We start from the raw sequence: 16,295 nt of genomic DNA, 5'->3' as shown, positions 1-16,295 counted from the left end.
GAGTTCTCCAAGTAAAGAAATTCACTCAACGGATACAAAGAATGGATCAAGGCGACTGAAAAAGAAGTTGGTGCTGTCTCCTAAGTTCACTGATCCAGAACAAGACATACTCATAGCACGAAAATGGGTCGGAAGTGTGTTCAACTCCTTCCCCACTCAAACCTCGATCCATTCGGGGGCTAATGATGAAGCTATGTACCTAGGGTAGGGTCATGGACCTGTCCAAGATACCCTCCCCAAGGACATCTCTAGAAGAAACCACCTTTCAGTCGACCCGGAAGTGTTCCACTCGACGGACTCGAAGACACTCGACCATGAAGCTAACCACTCGACTGCCAGGAGACCTAAAGTCACTCTGCATGCAAACGGCCTGTCATTAAGTAGCTTTTATGGTTATCATAGCACTTTATTTGTGGCGTTACCAGTAACGCCCGATCTTAATGTACCTTAAACCCTGCATAACTGAGGGCCGGAGGGGTCTGGCGGACTCTATATAAGCCACCCCCTCCTCAGTGTAAAGGGTTCGCACCCCTGTAACTCATATACACATAATCCAGTTGACCGCCTCCGGGCTCCGAGACGTAGGGCTGTTACTTCCTCCGAGAAGGGCCTGAACTCGTAAACCTCTTGCGTATACAACTACTCCATAGCTAGGATCTTGCCTCTCCATTCCTACCCCCCTATTCTACTGTCAGACTTAGAACCACGACAGAGGGCGCACCCCCTGCCTTGTCGCTGACTCGTGGACCCCATTGACGTGAAACCAATGCCAAAAATTCCTATAAATCCAGAAACACCCCAGAAAGAAACCTAGATCGGGAGTTCCGCCGCCGCAAGCCTCTGTAGCCATGAAAAACCAATCTGGAGCCCGTTCCGGCACCCTGCCGGAGGGTGAAACCATCACCAGTGGCCATCTTCATCATCTCGGCGGTCTCCATGAGGAGGAGGGAATAGTTCACCCTCGGGGCTGAGGGTATGTACCAGTAGCTATGTGTTTGATCTCTCTCTCTCTCTCTCATGTTCTTGATTTGGCACGATCTTGATGTATCGCGAGCTTTGTTATTATAGTTGGATCATATGGTGTTTCTCCCCCTCTACCTTCTTGTGATGAATTGAGTCTTTCTCTTTGAGGTTTCGTTATGTTGGATTGAGTATTGGATTTGAGAACACTTGATGTATGTCTTGCGATGGGATATCTGTGGTGACAATGGGGTGTTCTATTGATTCACTTGATGTATGTTTTGGTACCCAACTCGCGGATTCCCGAGGTGACATTGGGGTAATCTATGCATAGGGGTTGATGCATGTTTTCATCCTACGTTCTCCGATAGAAACTTTGGAGTGATTCTTTGTTGCACGTTGAGGGATTGTTATGTGATCCAATTATGCTATCATTGTTGAGAGAACTCACAATAGTGAAAGTATGAACCCTAGGCCTTGTTTTCAAGCATTGTAATACCGCTTTTGCTCACTTTTGTTACTAGTTACCTTGCTCTTTTTATATTTTCAGATTATAAAAACCTATATCTACCATCCATATTACACTTGTATCACCATCTCTTCGCCGAACTAGTGCACCTATACAATTTACCATTGTATTGGGTGTGTTGGGGACACAAGAGATTCTTTGTTATTTGGTTGCAGGGTTGTTTGAGAGAGACCATTCATCCTACAACTCCCACGTATTGATAAACGTTAGGTAGGTCATCTATTTGAGAGAAATTTGCTAGGCCCAACACGAGTCTACAAGAAGAAGGTTGCATAGTAGACATCAAGTAGTACAGAGGCTTGTAAGACTCCGGCCATGGCGCTATCTGTACTGTGGGCCCACCTATCTGGCAGCGGACACCGTGGTTGCGCCGACCACCTCGTCCGCCATGACCTCCATGCCCATCACCACCGCCAGGCCCACCAGGAGCCAACCATTTCTTGAGCTTCTCTTCCTTTGCAGCCTTTGCTTTGACATGACGAGTTTGCCGCATCGCCGAGCTGACCTTCCGGGCGAGTGTGATGCTCGGATCCTCTAGCACCTCTACCGGCTCCATCTCTGACAAGTTGTCCGACAATTCCATGTGTCGGCGGTGGAAGGAAGGAGAGGATGGGAGAAAAGAGCATGAATTGGGCGAAAAGCGGCGGGGAATGGAAGAAGAGAATGGGGGATTTTTGCATGGCAATAGTGCATGATGCTACAAAAGCACGGGCTCTGTCTTCCTTTTGGGTGGGCCAGTGGGGTAGAGAGTGATATTTTGCCTGTCCGGACTCCTGCAAATCCCCCCACACGTTTGTCTCCGGTTTGTGGGAGAAAACACGTCTGGACCGTGCCGCAGACCGATATAGGATCGCGATGGATGGTTTCCGTGGTCCAGACATCACAGTCGAGATGGTTGTGGAGGTTTGCGGGCCAATGTTGGAGATGCCATAAATAATTCTACTTGAGCCTCATTTTCAATCAAATCAAACAACTTCTATCTACATTTTAGCTAATAACAAACAATCACGATCCATTTTTGAAAAGTTTATTTCCCTATGATTTTTCTAACGTTCCATATTTGGGAAAAATCTTGTGTTGGCCATTAAGCCGTGGTAAATTTTGTGCTGGTCACTGCTAGTTGTGAGCTGCGTTGGGATTTCCCCGAAGAGGAGATGATGATGCAGTACAGTAGAGATAAGTATTTCCCTCGGTTAAGAACCAAGGTTATCAATTCAGTAGGAGAACCATGCAAGACCTCGTGAACAACACAAACAACTGTTCATCCTTAATGGAAATAATACAAATATGTGTCTTTTTCCTTTCAATCACTAGGATATAGAGGACCGCAAGATTGAACACATCACAAATCACCTCTCTCATTGCAATATAAATCAATCTAGTTGGCCAAACCAAATGGATAAATTGGAGAAAAATACAAAGCTATTACAATCATGCATAAAAGAGTTCAGAGAAGACTCAAATAATATTCATAGATAATCTGATCATAAACCCACAATTCATCGGATCCCAAAAAACACACCGCAAAAGAAGATTACATCGAATAGATCTCCAAAAACATCGAGGAGAATATTGTATTCAAGATCAGCGAGAGACAAGAAGCCATCTAGCTATTAGCTATGGACCCGTAGTTCTGTGGTAAACTACTCACACATCATCAGAAGGGCAGCAAGGTTGACGTAGAGGCCCTCCGTGATTGATTCCACCTCCGGCAGAGTACCGATAAAGGCGTCTAGATGGGATCTCGCAAGAATAGAAGCTTGCAACGGCGAAAAAAGTATTTTGTGTGGCTCTCTGTTGGTTTCCCGATTTTAGAGAATTTATAGAGTTGGAATGAGGTCAACCGAAGGAATGAGGGGCCCACAAGGCACATGGGTGTGCCTACCCCCCTGGGCGCGCCCATGTGGCTTCTAGCCTCCTCCCGAAGCTTATAGGGTCTCTTATGTCCATAAAAATCATCAAAAAGTTTCGTGGCATTTGGAATTCGTTTGGTACTGATTTCCTGGAAAAACAAAAAATAGGCACAAAAAAACAGCAACCGGCACTTTGTACTAAGTTAGTAGGTTAGTCCCCAAAAATTATATAGTATTGCATATAATACATCCAAGATTGATATTTTAATAGCATAGAACAATAAAAAATTATAGATACATTGGAGACGTATCAGCCACTTCTACAAGATCTCCCAAATTCTATTTTTGTTCCTGCTGCTTTGTGGTGCACTTGTTGTAGCAGCCCTACTTGAAGTACAAGTTTTTTAGTAGCTAACACAGCAGCCCGGTGGTGCCATTCTTGTAGAAGTTTCAGTTTTGCAATGTCATTTCATGTATAATATGAATAATGTCTGGACTGCCTGGTCTTTACTTACATAGTGGACCCGTTTAACAAAGCTTCTTGGTAGGTACATGTCTTGTTAAGAAGTGATTTTAACATATAAATGTAAGACAAAGAGAGAGGGGAGGTTTGGAGAGCATGGGATAGTTACTCTAAAAAAGAAAAGTAGTTTTGTACTTCCATTCCCTATTTTTCTTATTCTGTCATAATGCTTGTGGGTAATACACTGGAGTAGAATGTTGAGCTTCTATGGGAGGTAATCAATGGGAAATGGAAAAAAGGGAACCTTTTCCATTTAGAAAATTTAAGTCCTTATTATAGTCATATTAAATAGAGATGTCCACCCCTATTGCCTCTAGTCTAGTATGTTTTGTGCTTTAGAAAATATAGTGTGTTGGCTGATATATTTGTAGAGAAGAGGTGATATGGAGGATTTTGTTGTCTCAAGAGAGGAGTAAGTGAAACTTTGGGCTTGGCTCTAACCTGTTAATCTAATTTTGGTGGTTGTAGGGTTGTTTAGTTACATCATAACACATTGTTGTTGAATTGAAATAATTCGTACTACTGTGCATATTTTGATAATCCGGACTGCCTTCTCTTCACATGCATACTTGGTCCATTATACCAAAATGTACACGGACTTGCATTTTCTCACACCTGCCCGATATTGGCGGAGAAGAATATGGATGATTTTTTGTCTCAAGAGATGAGTGAATGAAAACATGGGCTTGACTCTAACCTGCAATCTGCTATTGGGTCTAGATATATTAGTATCATTGGCATGGTTGTGTAATTACAAACATGGTTGAGTTATTCTGTTATTTTGTTCCCTTCCTTCTGTTTTTTGTTTCTCATCCATAAGAAACTTATTAAAACTTGTAGGGTGCAATGCAGTCCCCATGGTGAGAACACGCCAATAGAAAAAAGAGGACAGAGTTCAGAACTGGAATAATAGGGTGTTTTGTTGCTATTGGAATTGAGATTGCTAAATACAGGCCAATACAAAGTGTGAGTGAATTATGGTGCCTTTGTGCCTTATGGAATTGAATTGGAATTTCTTGCATGAGTGAATTATGAAGCAATATACCTTTTGGACCTCACATGTACTTGTATATGAGGCTGCATGATACATATATATGTTACTTTTTTTTGAGCAAACTGCATCCTTTATTAAAAGTTCACACACATAGGGATACAGATGATTTCGAGCCTACTAGTAAGCCACACGTGGCGCCCGGGAGGCAGGGAGGCTGTTGCCTTCGTAAAGCATGAGCCTCCCCATTATTCTTCCTACTCTCATGGATGAATTTGATATCATTGAAAAGCCTTTTCTGGTGCTAAATATCTTGCAAGATGGAGAAAAAACTGCAAGGAGAAACATTCTCTATCCGGTTGACGACTTCCAGGCAATCCGATGCCACGCAAACGGACTGAATGTGGAGATCACTCGCCAGGGAAAGTGCCTCGCTACACGCCTGAGCCTCCAACATGGTTGGGTCCATTAGGCCCGCCGAGATGATTGCCGATGCCCCGATATAATTACCATGCGCGTCGCGGCATATCACAGCAGCAGCCCCACTGTCTCCAATCTTAGAGAAGCCAGCATCTGTGTTCATTTTATAAGCATGCATTTCAGGTGGCAGCCACCCTGTATTGCTGGTAGGTCCCTCAACATGCACGCTAGTTGCATGTCGGTCCCTGACTCTTACATGCAAGTCCTTGGACCTCGCATGCAGGTCCCTCGTGTGCGCGGCCTTCTCAGGAATCTGTTCAAGTTCTGCTATGAATTTATTGATGAAAACATGAGTGCTGAGAGGGCTCTGGAACTGATTATCGTGGATGGCCCGCCGTCTCACCCACCATATCGCCCACATCGTGACAAGCACTCGCGCCAACTCTGTCGTAGGTAAAGTATCCACCAGCCAAAACATCCAAAGCTTGGCGTCTTCCGTCTGGTTGGAGATGACCGTCTCCGTCAGATCTTCATCCGCAAGAGCCCAGACGCAGCGTGCCATGTGGCAATCAAAAAGAGAATGGCGCCAAGAGTCCACTGCTGCATGGCAAAGTGAGCATTCTGCGGAGTCCGTCATTTTCCTGTGCTTTCGGACATCTCCTGTGGGTATTGAGGTTCTAGCCAGCCGCCAAGCAAAAACACGGACCTTGGAGGGGACCGGAGCACCCCATAGTTTTGCCCAGGACCTGCTATCCGATGCGCCATTGGAGTGGCCCTCATTGTGCTCGAGCCAGTCAGTCCTTTGCTATTTGATTGAGGACATAAGCCGGTAGGCTGACCGCACCGTGAAGGTACCCTTGCGTTCATAATGCCATGACCAGAAGTCCTCACGCACCCTGTTGCTGAGAGGAATATTCAGGATTGCCTCTATGTCCATTGCGTAGAAAAGCTCATCCAAGATGGCCCTATTCCAAGAGGCTGTAACAGGGTTTATGAGATCGGAGACTAGTTCGGGAGGGTTTGTAGTTTTTGGACATACAGCTCGTAGTTTGAAGTCCCTAGGAATCCAATTATCAGTCCATATGTTTGTGTCATTGCCCGGACCAATTCTCTTGATTAAGCCAAGCTTGAGCGAGTCTCGGCCTTCAGTAATGGACCTCCACACTTGAGATGGATTTTTTCCTATCTCAGCCTCAAGGATTGTGGATGTAGGGTATTAAACAACCTTCAAAATCCGGGCACTGAGAGTGTTTGGTAAGGAGCCTCCACGCTTGACGGGCCAGTAAAGCCAGGTTGAAGAGTTCGATGTCTCTGAAGCCCATCCCTCCCATAGACTTAGGTTGTGACATAACTTCCCATGACACCCATGCTGTTTTCCGTTCTCCATTCTTAGATCCCCACCAAAACTTCCTCAAAAGACCGTTGATATGCTGACATAAACCTCGTGGCAATTTGAAGCACGCCATAGAGTAGGTCGGGATAGCTTGAGCTACAGATTTGATAACTACCTCCTTTCCACCTGCAGACAAGGCCTTTTCCATCCAACCCTGCACATGCTTCCAAATCCTATCCTTCAAAAATTTAAAGGATCCTTCCTTGGCTCTCCCCACATCAGCAGGCAGCCCAAGATATCGATCGGATAACTGCTCATTTTGGACTTGTAGGGTTTCTTTGATTTCTTGTTGCAGGGACTCAGCACAGCCTTTGCTAAAGAAGATTGAGGACTTCTCCTTGTTTATACGCTGACCAGAAGCACCGCAGTAATGTTGCAGGAGAGCATCAACTGGAGCTGCCATCTCAGGTGTAGCATTAAAGAATAAGAGGCTATCATCTGCAAACAGTAAATGGTTTACCTCAGGAGCTCCTGTTGCCACCGAAATACCCCGGACACTCTCCACTGGGTTAGAAGATTTCAGTAAACAATATAATCCCTCCGCCGCTAGCAGAAAGAGGTAGGGGGATATTGGATCACCCTGCCTGAGTCCGCGTGATGGTGTGAACTCCTCCTACTTCCTTCTGTTGAAGATAACCGAGAAGGATACTGATGTAACACACCTCATTACAATCTCAGTGAAACGCGGGCTGATCCCAAGTTTTAGCATGACCTTCTCTAGATAATTCCATTCAATTCTATCATAAGCTTTCATCATATCAAGTTTCAACGCGTAGAACCTGTTGCTCTTCAACTTCCTTGTTTTCATGTAGTGCAAGCACTCATAGGCTGAGATAAAGTTGTCAGTGATCAGGCGCCCTGGCACAAATGCTGACTGCTCCTCAGAGATGATGTCGGGGAGAATAAGCTTGAGCCGGTTAGCCAAAACCTTTGATGCGATCTTGAAGATCACATTGCAGAGGCTAATCAGTTGAAACTGTCCTAAATTTTTTGGACTTGCTATCTTGGGAATTAAAACTATGAACGTTTTGTTGATCTCCTCCGGGGAATCCTCTCCTTTCAGAACACGCAACACTATATTAGTTACCTAGTCACCACATAGATCCCAATGCCGCTGGAAAAAATGTGCAGGAAAGCCATCCGGTCCTGGTGCTTTTGTTGGGAACATCTGAAACAATGCAGTTTTTATCTCTGATTTCGTATACTGAGCATCCAGAGAGTTATTCATGGCCTCATCAACTCGTGGTGGTATATGGGATAAAACCTCTTCAATACCCACAGTATTTTCGGATGCATACAGATTGCCATAAAAGTTAGAGGCCATAGTCGCCATCTCTTGCTCGTCCGTGCAAACTGTTCCATCAACTCGCTGCAGCTTGGTAATGCGGTTATGCGCTTTGCGGGCACTAGCCTTACGGTGGAAAAACTTTGTGTTATTGTCACCTTCGGCTAGCCACTGGACCCTAGCTCTCTGACGCCACATGATTTCTTCTCAGAGGCATAGCTCGACCATCCGAGCTTCAATGCTTTCCTCCTCCGCCGAGGGGCCTACCCGATCCTGCAGTGCACACAGCTCACCAAGCCAAAGGCGCAGGGAATGCAATTCTGCCCGGACTGCACCAAACTTGTTCCGACCCCATCTCTGTAGCACACCAGCTATGTTAGCAAGTTTCCCTGACAGTCCACATACTGTTTGGGCTTTGCCCGAAGTGTTCCACGCCTCATCCAGGATATCCCCAAAGCTAGGTTCCCTTTCCCACATGCACTCGTACCGAAACTGTTTTTGCTTTGCCCGAACACTTGTCGCTACCAGCTCCATCCCTAACAGTATGGAGCAATGATCAGATTTTGCCGCAGTTAAGTGTTCAAGAGAAGCGAAAGGAAAGAGCGTCGACTAGCAGGCCGAACCCAAGGCTCGATCCAAACGTACTCGGCAAAAGTATCCACCAGCCACCTTCTTCTCCCATGTCCAGTCCAAGCCACGGTAGCCCAAATCAGCAAGTCCACAAACATCAACGGCCTCTCTGAAAGCCTCTATCTGAGCACTATCATGAGCATTGGGACCATGTTGCTCCTCAGGTCTCAGTATCTCGTTGAAGTCACCAATACATAGCCATGGGAGAGTACTTTCCCCTCTCAATCTCTTCATTGTGTTCCAAGTTTTATAACGGAGACTCCAGGTTGCTTCTCCATAGAAACAAGACAAACACCATTGTTCCTTCCCCTGCTCTTGCACCCAAGCATCCACATGATACTTTGAAAAAAAAATTATTGCAACATCCACTGAATTCTTCCAAAAGATACATATACCACCACTTCTACCATTGCTACCAACACCAAAACTGAAATCAAAACCTAATGAAAAGCGAAGACCTTCAACACGACTCTTTTGTAATTGAGTTTCAACTAAACAAAGGATAGACGGCGAACTAAGCTCCACAAGATCACGGAGTTCACGAGCTGTCGCGGGATCGCCTATCCCACGACAATTCCAACGTAGGATTTTAATTGGGCCTGGCCGCGCTCCGAGTTGGAGCCCGCCAATAATGCCATCTTCTCCTTTTCGTTCCTCAAAGGTGACCCTGCCTTCTTTGCTTTCTTTGCGTCCCGAGGGGAGACATAAGGTGGAGGCAGCGGTGGGGCGTCCAGAGCAGCCCCGTCGACCATGCCGCTCCCATTGATTCGCCCCAGGTCGTCAATAGTTGGTGGATTAACCACCCTCTCCAAACTGAGTGCCAGGTTCAGATTCTTGCAAACTGTAGGTGTAACTTGAGCCTCATTCTCCCCCAGCCCTTGCTCAGAGGACTTGTAACTTCTGCTTCTTCCATTCCCGTCTCTAGCCCGGCCTCTTCTCATGAGCGCTTGCGTGGTGGCATTCTCTGGCGATAGGTCGAACCCCTGCTGCTCTTCCTCTTCCCCGCCCTCCGGTGCGACCCCCGCATGAGGCACAATCGCTTTGCTGTTCCGGAGCTGTATCCCTCCTCTGAGCAAGCATCCAGCTTCCCCATTGCTTGTCCTTCTCTTCCCAGACCCCATCACCACATTCCTGATGATCGTAGCCCATGAACCCGCAGATTTTGCAAAAGTAGGGGATTTTCTCATACTTAACAAGAAGGAGGCGTCTTCCTTTGCCCTCAACATTCAGGGCCGTCACCCTTGTGAGAGGTTTATTCACCAGCACTCTTGCACGAACCCTAACATAACCCCCCTCGTAGAAGAGACGGGGCGCAAGTTGGATTTCCTTCACTCGACCAATGCGGCGAGCTAGCTGATCCACCACTTCTGCTTTCCGATACAACTCTGGGATGTTGTGAATCTGAGCCCACACATATAAGCCATCAAACTCGAAAGTTGTTGGATCCTTCTTGCCATCATAATCTTCAATCAGCATGCCCATACCCCTGAACAACCATGGGCCTCCATGCACCACCCTCTTCCAATCCCCCAAGCAAAACATCTGGAAAATAAATAAGTTCTCCCCTGCTTCCCTGTACTTTGGCACATGAGCTAATCCCCAGATCGACTTCAGCGTCTCGAACATCGCCGAAGAGCTGAAGATGCGGGTCGTATTGACCTTCCCGATCGCCAACCATCTTGCATCCGCTTCAAACTTCTTTACCTCCTCTTCCCCAACAACCACGTCGTCTAGCTCGTCGTCCTGGAGGTCCAGATGTTGCAGCATCTCGTCCAAGTTCTCCCCCGTCCAGCCCGTCAAAGAAGATCCTGTCGGTGTCGCCATCTAGGGTTTCACCCGCAGCAGTCGAGGAACCGCCTGAGAGGAGCCGATCCGTCCTTCTGCCTCTAGCTGGAGAGGGAAGACGTCAGCGACGAGATCGGCCAGCAGTAGATGGATGATAATCTAGACGGTGATGAGATCACCGCCAGAGACGAAAACCCTAAACGAGAGGGTAGTTTCAAAAATATTGATCGCTCAACTTCCACATATATATGTTACTTGTGGAGCTGAATATGTCCAGTTATGTTACCCATGTTGTCCGATATCTTGTCTTCAGTTTAGATGAATATATTTTAATACTCCCTTCGATCCATGCATATTAATTGTCATTGATTTAGTACAAACTTTGTACTAAAACAACGACAATTAATATGAATCGGAGGGGTATTTGATTTTGTGAATCTAATGTTGTCAAGATCTTTTTGATCTTGATTGGTCAAAAAAATACACCATTATTTTTGGGTTAATTAACATTTTTACGTTGTAATTGTGTTGAAACGCAGGATGGAGAGGGTATGCTGATTGTTTATCACTATAATTCAAAATGAGACAAAACTCCACTGCCAGACGAAATATAACATTCGTTTCATTTTACAAATCCATATGGCGACTCCTGTTTTCTTACAGAAGACCAGGGGTGGCGCGTGAAAAACAAAACGAAAAAGACCCGAGATGGGTCATGTGACTGATGTGTGCCTGCTCCCTGGGAGATCCCTCGCTCGACGACACCCCGGCACCTGGCACGCGCCTTCGCAATCGAGCACCGTGTGAACTTACTTAGTACTACCTCCATCCTGGTTTATTAGTCTTTTTTGTATTTTATGCTAAATTTTGACCTTGAATTTAACTAACAAAATGTTAACACATGTCATGAAAAATAATATAACTAAAAACTATGTTCGAATATGAATCCGACGATATAATTTTTGATGACATGTATTACTTTTTTGTTAGTTAAATCTTTAATTAAAATTTAATATCTATACCTAATAATAAAGCAAATTGGGTTTCCTTCGTCCGTCATCGCATTTTACATAAAAGTTTCTATCTTTTCTTGAAATCAACCCGCCGTCCGGATTTAAGTCACACCCGAACCGTTATTTTACATTTTTCGAAAACCCCCCTAATGTTTTAGGTAATTCATCCGCGCGAATCATATTTAAGTTAAACAAATGCTTTTTAAAATCATCCATATCTTTTAAACCGTAACTTCGATTTGAACATGTTATATATGAAATTTGATTGGAAAAATATGTAGAATATGAATATGAGATTATTTTTACCTGTTAAATATTTTTAAATATTATTTTGGAATATATTTGAGTTAAACCAAATGATTTTCTAAATTATCTGTATCTTTTAAACCGTAACTTCGATTTTAACATATCATATATGAAATTTTATTAGAAAAATGTGTGGAATCTAAATATGATGTTAATTTTATCTGTTAAATATTTTTAAAATATTGTTATGGAAGCAAACTTATAATTTATAGCGTAAGATGCGGTTTTTTCATACCGGCGGCGATCCAGATTGCAAATAAACACCCCACTATAACCATATAGGAAAAAAAAATCGATAACTACACATGCATACCTCTGAAAAATGTCGCAGGGGAAAACAACAGATTTCTCATCGAGAGAGAGAGAGAGAGAGAGAGAGAGAGAGGGAGAGGGAGGAGAGAGGGAGAGAGAACACCTTAGGATTAACCATATTCAACATACATTTTTTGTTGTTTTGTGTGAACACCGAGGCCATCGCTGGCGAGGATGAGAAGGAGGATAAGCGGCAACATAAATATGATGCCTCGCAAAAATAAAGGAGATGGACCTATTGTGGTCTTGAGTGATGATTGTTGAGTTAACAGCGTATGTTATGTTTTCTCTCCCGTTGCAACGCACGGGCTCTTTTGCTAGTAAAATACAAAAGAGACTTATAAACCAAGACGAAGGTAGTACGTGGCTTTTGTGGTTCCAAGACGACTTAGAACCTGGAAGACGTCGACCGTACGTCCTCTCCAAGCCCTCGACTGGGCTGTCCGTGTGTACGTGCTCCGTGGAAATTTACCGGAGCTCTCTTGTCTCGTGCGGCTCAAACAGTATTTCGTTCCGTGCTGGTCGACTCAACATTGAACTCTCGACAGTGAGCTGTACTTCGCTGGTACGCCCTGAATCAGTCGCCGGAGACCTGTGCTTGCGCGTCCCGGCGATGGAAACACTTGTGGCCTTGGGTTAACACACTTGCCGTGGAGTTCTTTTCTTGTAGTAATATTATATTTAATTTTACCGAAGAGAAAAATGGATATTTGCGGATTTGTGTTACCATTCTCACCATTTATAGGAGTTGAGAGCCAAGCCCGTCGAAAACCACTTGAACACCAGACTCACCACCTTAGCGGCCGACGGCCCGCGCGCGTGTGCTAGTGTTGTTTGCTGCCGCTGCTGATAGCAGAGAATGGCGAACGCCACCGAGCACCGCGTGCGGATGCCGGCTGATCCTCCCGCCGGCGACGACAAGGCCGCGCATCCTGAGAAGCGGCTGGACCGCTTCGTGCACTCGGTCGCGCCGATGGAGAGGCTGGGAAACGCGCTGGGCATGTTTGCGCTCGCGTGGGCGACCATCGTCCTGCTCGGCGGCTACCCCACGCAGCTCCGCTGGCAATATTTCTTGATCACGACCATCGTAATTTTCATGGAAGGCGTGGGGTACGTAATCAAACTACCACATGTCGCAGAAATTCCCCAATCACTTTGTTATTACTCCCTCCATTCTTAAATATAAGTCTTCTTACAGATTTTAATATAAACTACATATGAAACAAAATAATGAATCTACACTCTATACTTTGTCTATATACATCGGTATGTATTACATATTAAAATATCTAAAAAGGACTTATATTTAGGAATGGAGGAAGTACTTACACCTTTTATTTCTAAAAATAAAGTGTTTTTGCAGTTCATATCTTATATTTAGAAACAGAGTTAGTACTTAAAAGTAAAAAACCATGAGAGGAACAAATTACTTACTTAATTTGTCCTAACAACCAACAAAAGTGACACAAAATAAGGCATATACAGTGATAAATACAAGGCCGCCTTCACATACTATTTTCCTGTGGGTTTCACGTTATCCAGCGCGTTTCCCAGCCTCCCATCGCCACGAATTGATCACTTGTGGGGATCCATAGAGAGTCCATTTTATGAAATATCTGCTGAGAAAGCAAAAGAAAAAAAGGAAGACAGATGGTTTATCTATCATCAAATAGAGATGAATATTATATGATATATAGGAAATTCTTTGCCTTGAATCAAGGTATTCAGGAAGAACAAGTTGTTCCAGCTATAGATACCTGTCAAGAATTTTTGACTATTGCATGGGAACAAATTCATGCTAGAAGTATTTTTTCCTTTCCAATATGTTTCTATTGGGGGTTCTCTCATTTATTTTATTAAGCGCAATGATGCGAGTCGAGCTTGAATGAGTTCTAGTATGTAGCACCAAGCAGTTCCGCTTTCTCAGTCAAGAAATGCATTGTTGAAATTGGATTGGAACGCCAAATAACTCTAGATTCGAGGGTTTCCGTTATAGCCAAACGCGAGGAAAAGATCATTTCTACTGATAGTCATAAGATACTTTTATCAAGTAGTGGGAAGACTATAGGTATTCCTTTAGTTAACCACTGTCGCTCTACCAGAAATACTTGTATGTAACAAAAACATCGGGTTCCATGGAGTGAACCCATTAAAAAGGACAAATTTTAGCGGAAGGAGTTGCTGCAATTGGGGGGGGGGGGTACTTTAGAAGAAAAAATGTATTGGTACCTTATATGTCATGGGGAGGTTACAATTTAAAAATGCAATACTAATTAGCGGTGTTTGGTATTTGAGGATGTTTATACCTCTTTTCACATCTCGAAATATGAAACTCAGAAGGATGCGACAAGACAGGGCTCCGTTGAAAAAATCACTAAAGGTATAGCACATCTAGAAGAACATTTACTCCAAAATATGGACAAAAATGGAGTTGTTAGGTTGGGATCCTGAGTAGAAACTGGTGATATTTTATTAAGCAAATTAACGCCTTAGATAGCAAATGAATCATTGTATATCGTGGAAGCTGGATTATTACATGCCATATTTGGCCTTATGGTTTCCAGTTCAAAAGAAACTTCTCTAAAATTACCAATAGGTGGAAGAGGGCGCGTTACCGATGTAAAATGGATCTAAAGGGACACCCTCAACATAATGGTTTGTGTATATATTTTACAAAAACGTAAAATCAAAGTTGAGGATAAAGTAGCCGGAAGACATGGGACTAAAGGGATCATTCTCAAAAATTTGCCTAGGCAAAGTTATGCCCAATTTGCAAGGGAAAAGATAACTTGGGTACGTTCCCTGGGAGGGAATTTCAATGGAGCCCCCAAAGCCGTCTGATCACGATCGGACAAACGACAATTGCTGTGCGAAACGTGGCGATTTTTCTGGTTTAAAAACGCTGCATGGCAGTTTTCGCCTCTTAACATGGCCATTCTTACAAAATTGACATGGCAACTTTAGTTGATTTGGCATGGCAAGCTAGGCGTTTGCTAGGAAAAATGCTCCCAGGGAACATTCCTCAGATACTGCGGTCCATTAATATCTGATGCGTACAACTACGTGAGTTGATTTTGTTGTCTGCTTGTAAGGGATTTCTTGCTATTGGTGATTTACTTGATTTCTGTTGATTGCTTTGCAAATGATTTCTTTCCCGAAAACAAGTAGGTGGGGTTGGTTTGAAAAAAAAACAGGGTTATCATGTGATGTGGTAAAAAATCGGCAGGAAGGAGCATATATCGATGGGCAGGTGGAAGAGATGGAAGCAAAACCAACAAACTCGCCTTTAATAATAAAGATAGTGTGATAAAAAGATGGTACCATGTTTAAAGGGGATATTTTTATTTCATTTTATTTTGAGAAGATCATCTCTTAGGTAAGGAAAGAAAACATCTTTTTTTCCTATGTTTCTCTTCCAAGTCCAAGTCACCCTACATGCCTCTCCTAAGAGAAGGCTGACACTACTCTAGTATATGCCTTCCACGTGGACGCGTAGTATCTGAGCTCGGGCCCAAATGAGCTCAGATGAACAGTAAAAAAGTTCAATTTTTTAAATTTTTTTGGTAAACTTTGACAAATGTTCTAAGTGCTTGCGAATTTTCATCATGAGATCACATTCGCGGAAGGCGTGACAAAAAAACAAAATCAATGCTCCGGAAATGCTATTGTACTCTTGAAAGCATTTTGGACCGCTGATTTGTCAAAGTTTGGCACGCCTTCCACGAATGTTTATGCGAGATCATTTGAGCTCGAGCGCTCGTACTATCAGAAGCAATGATGCTACATATTTAGTTGTGTGATCTGCCTTGTAATTTAAAATAAAGATGTTTTAGTACCACCGTTTAGCTTCTACAATTTTGCTAAATGGTACTCCCTCCGTAAAGACATATAAGAGCGTTCATATCACTAAGGTAGTGATCTAAAAGCTCTTATATTTCTTTACAGAGGGAGTATTTTCTGCCAGCACTTTCAATGTAGTTTCAATCTCTTATTCTTACTTTGCCCTTCATAGATACCATCATGAAAACGAGCAAATAATTAATTAACCGTGGTTGATGCTTCCACACCAATTCCTTTTGTGCATGCATGTCATGTTTTACGGGACAATGTAAGGAGATGGAGATGTAAACAACGGGAGATCGATACTAACATGCCCCCCATACTCTTGTTGAGGAAAAACACAAAAAAAAATATTGTTGATAGGAAAAAAATAACTACTATGTAATCATGCACACTACTTATGAATTTTACAATTACATACTCCCTAAATTTTTAAGGAGATGGAGATGGAGATG

At 43.7% G+C, this 16,295-nt stretch overlaps 1 protein-coding gene across 3 annotated transcripts in view; it reads left to right on the top strand.

Moving 5' to 3' along the window:
- The first annotated feature begins 12,790 nt into the window (after positions 1–12,790).
- The window catches only part of LOC119362701, a 12,058-nt gene continuing 8,553 nt past the window's right edge, over positions 12,791–16,295 (top strand). For all 3 annotated transcript variants that reach the window (XM_037627942.1, XM_037627941.1, XM_037627943.1), the window contains exon 1: positions 12,791–13,110. In XM_037627942.1, coding sequence (XP_037483839.1) covers positions 12,860–13,110 — 251 coding nt within the window. In that variant the 5' untranslated portion in view covers positions 12,791–12,859. The remainder of the gene's footprint in view (positions 13,111–16,295) is intronic.

Source organism: Triticum dicoccoides, chromosome 2B, assembly GCF_002162155.2.
Source record: "Triticum dicoccoides isolate Atlit2015 ecotype Zavitan chromosome 2B, WEW_v2.0, whole genome shotgun sequence".
Lineage (NCBI taxonomy): Eukaryota > Viridiplantae > Streptophyta > Magnoliopsida > Poales > Poaceae > Triticum > Triticum dicoccoides.
Note: the sequence above shows the minus strand (reverse complement) of the source record. Positions and strands in the feature narration are given on the sequence as shown.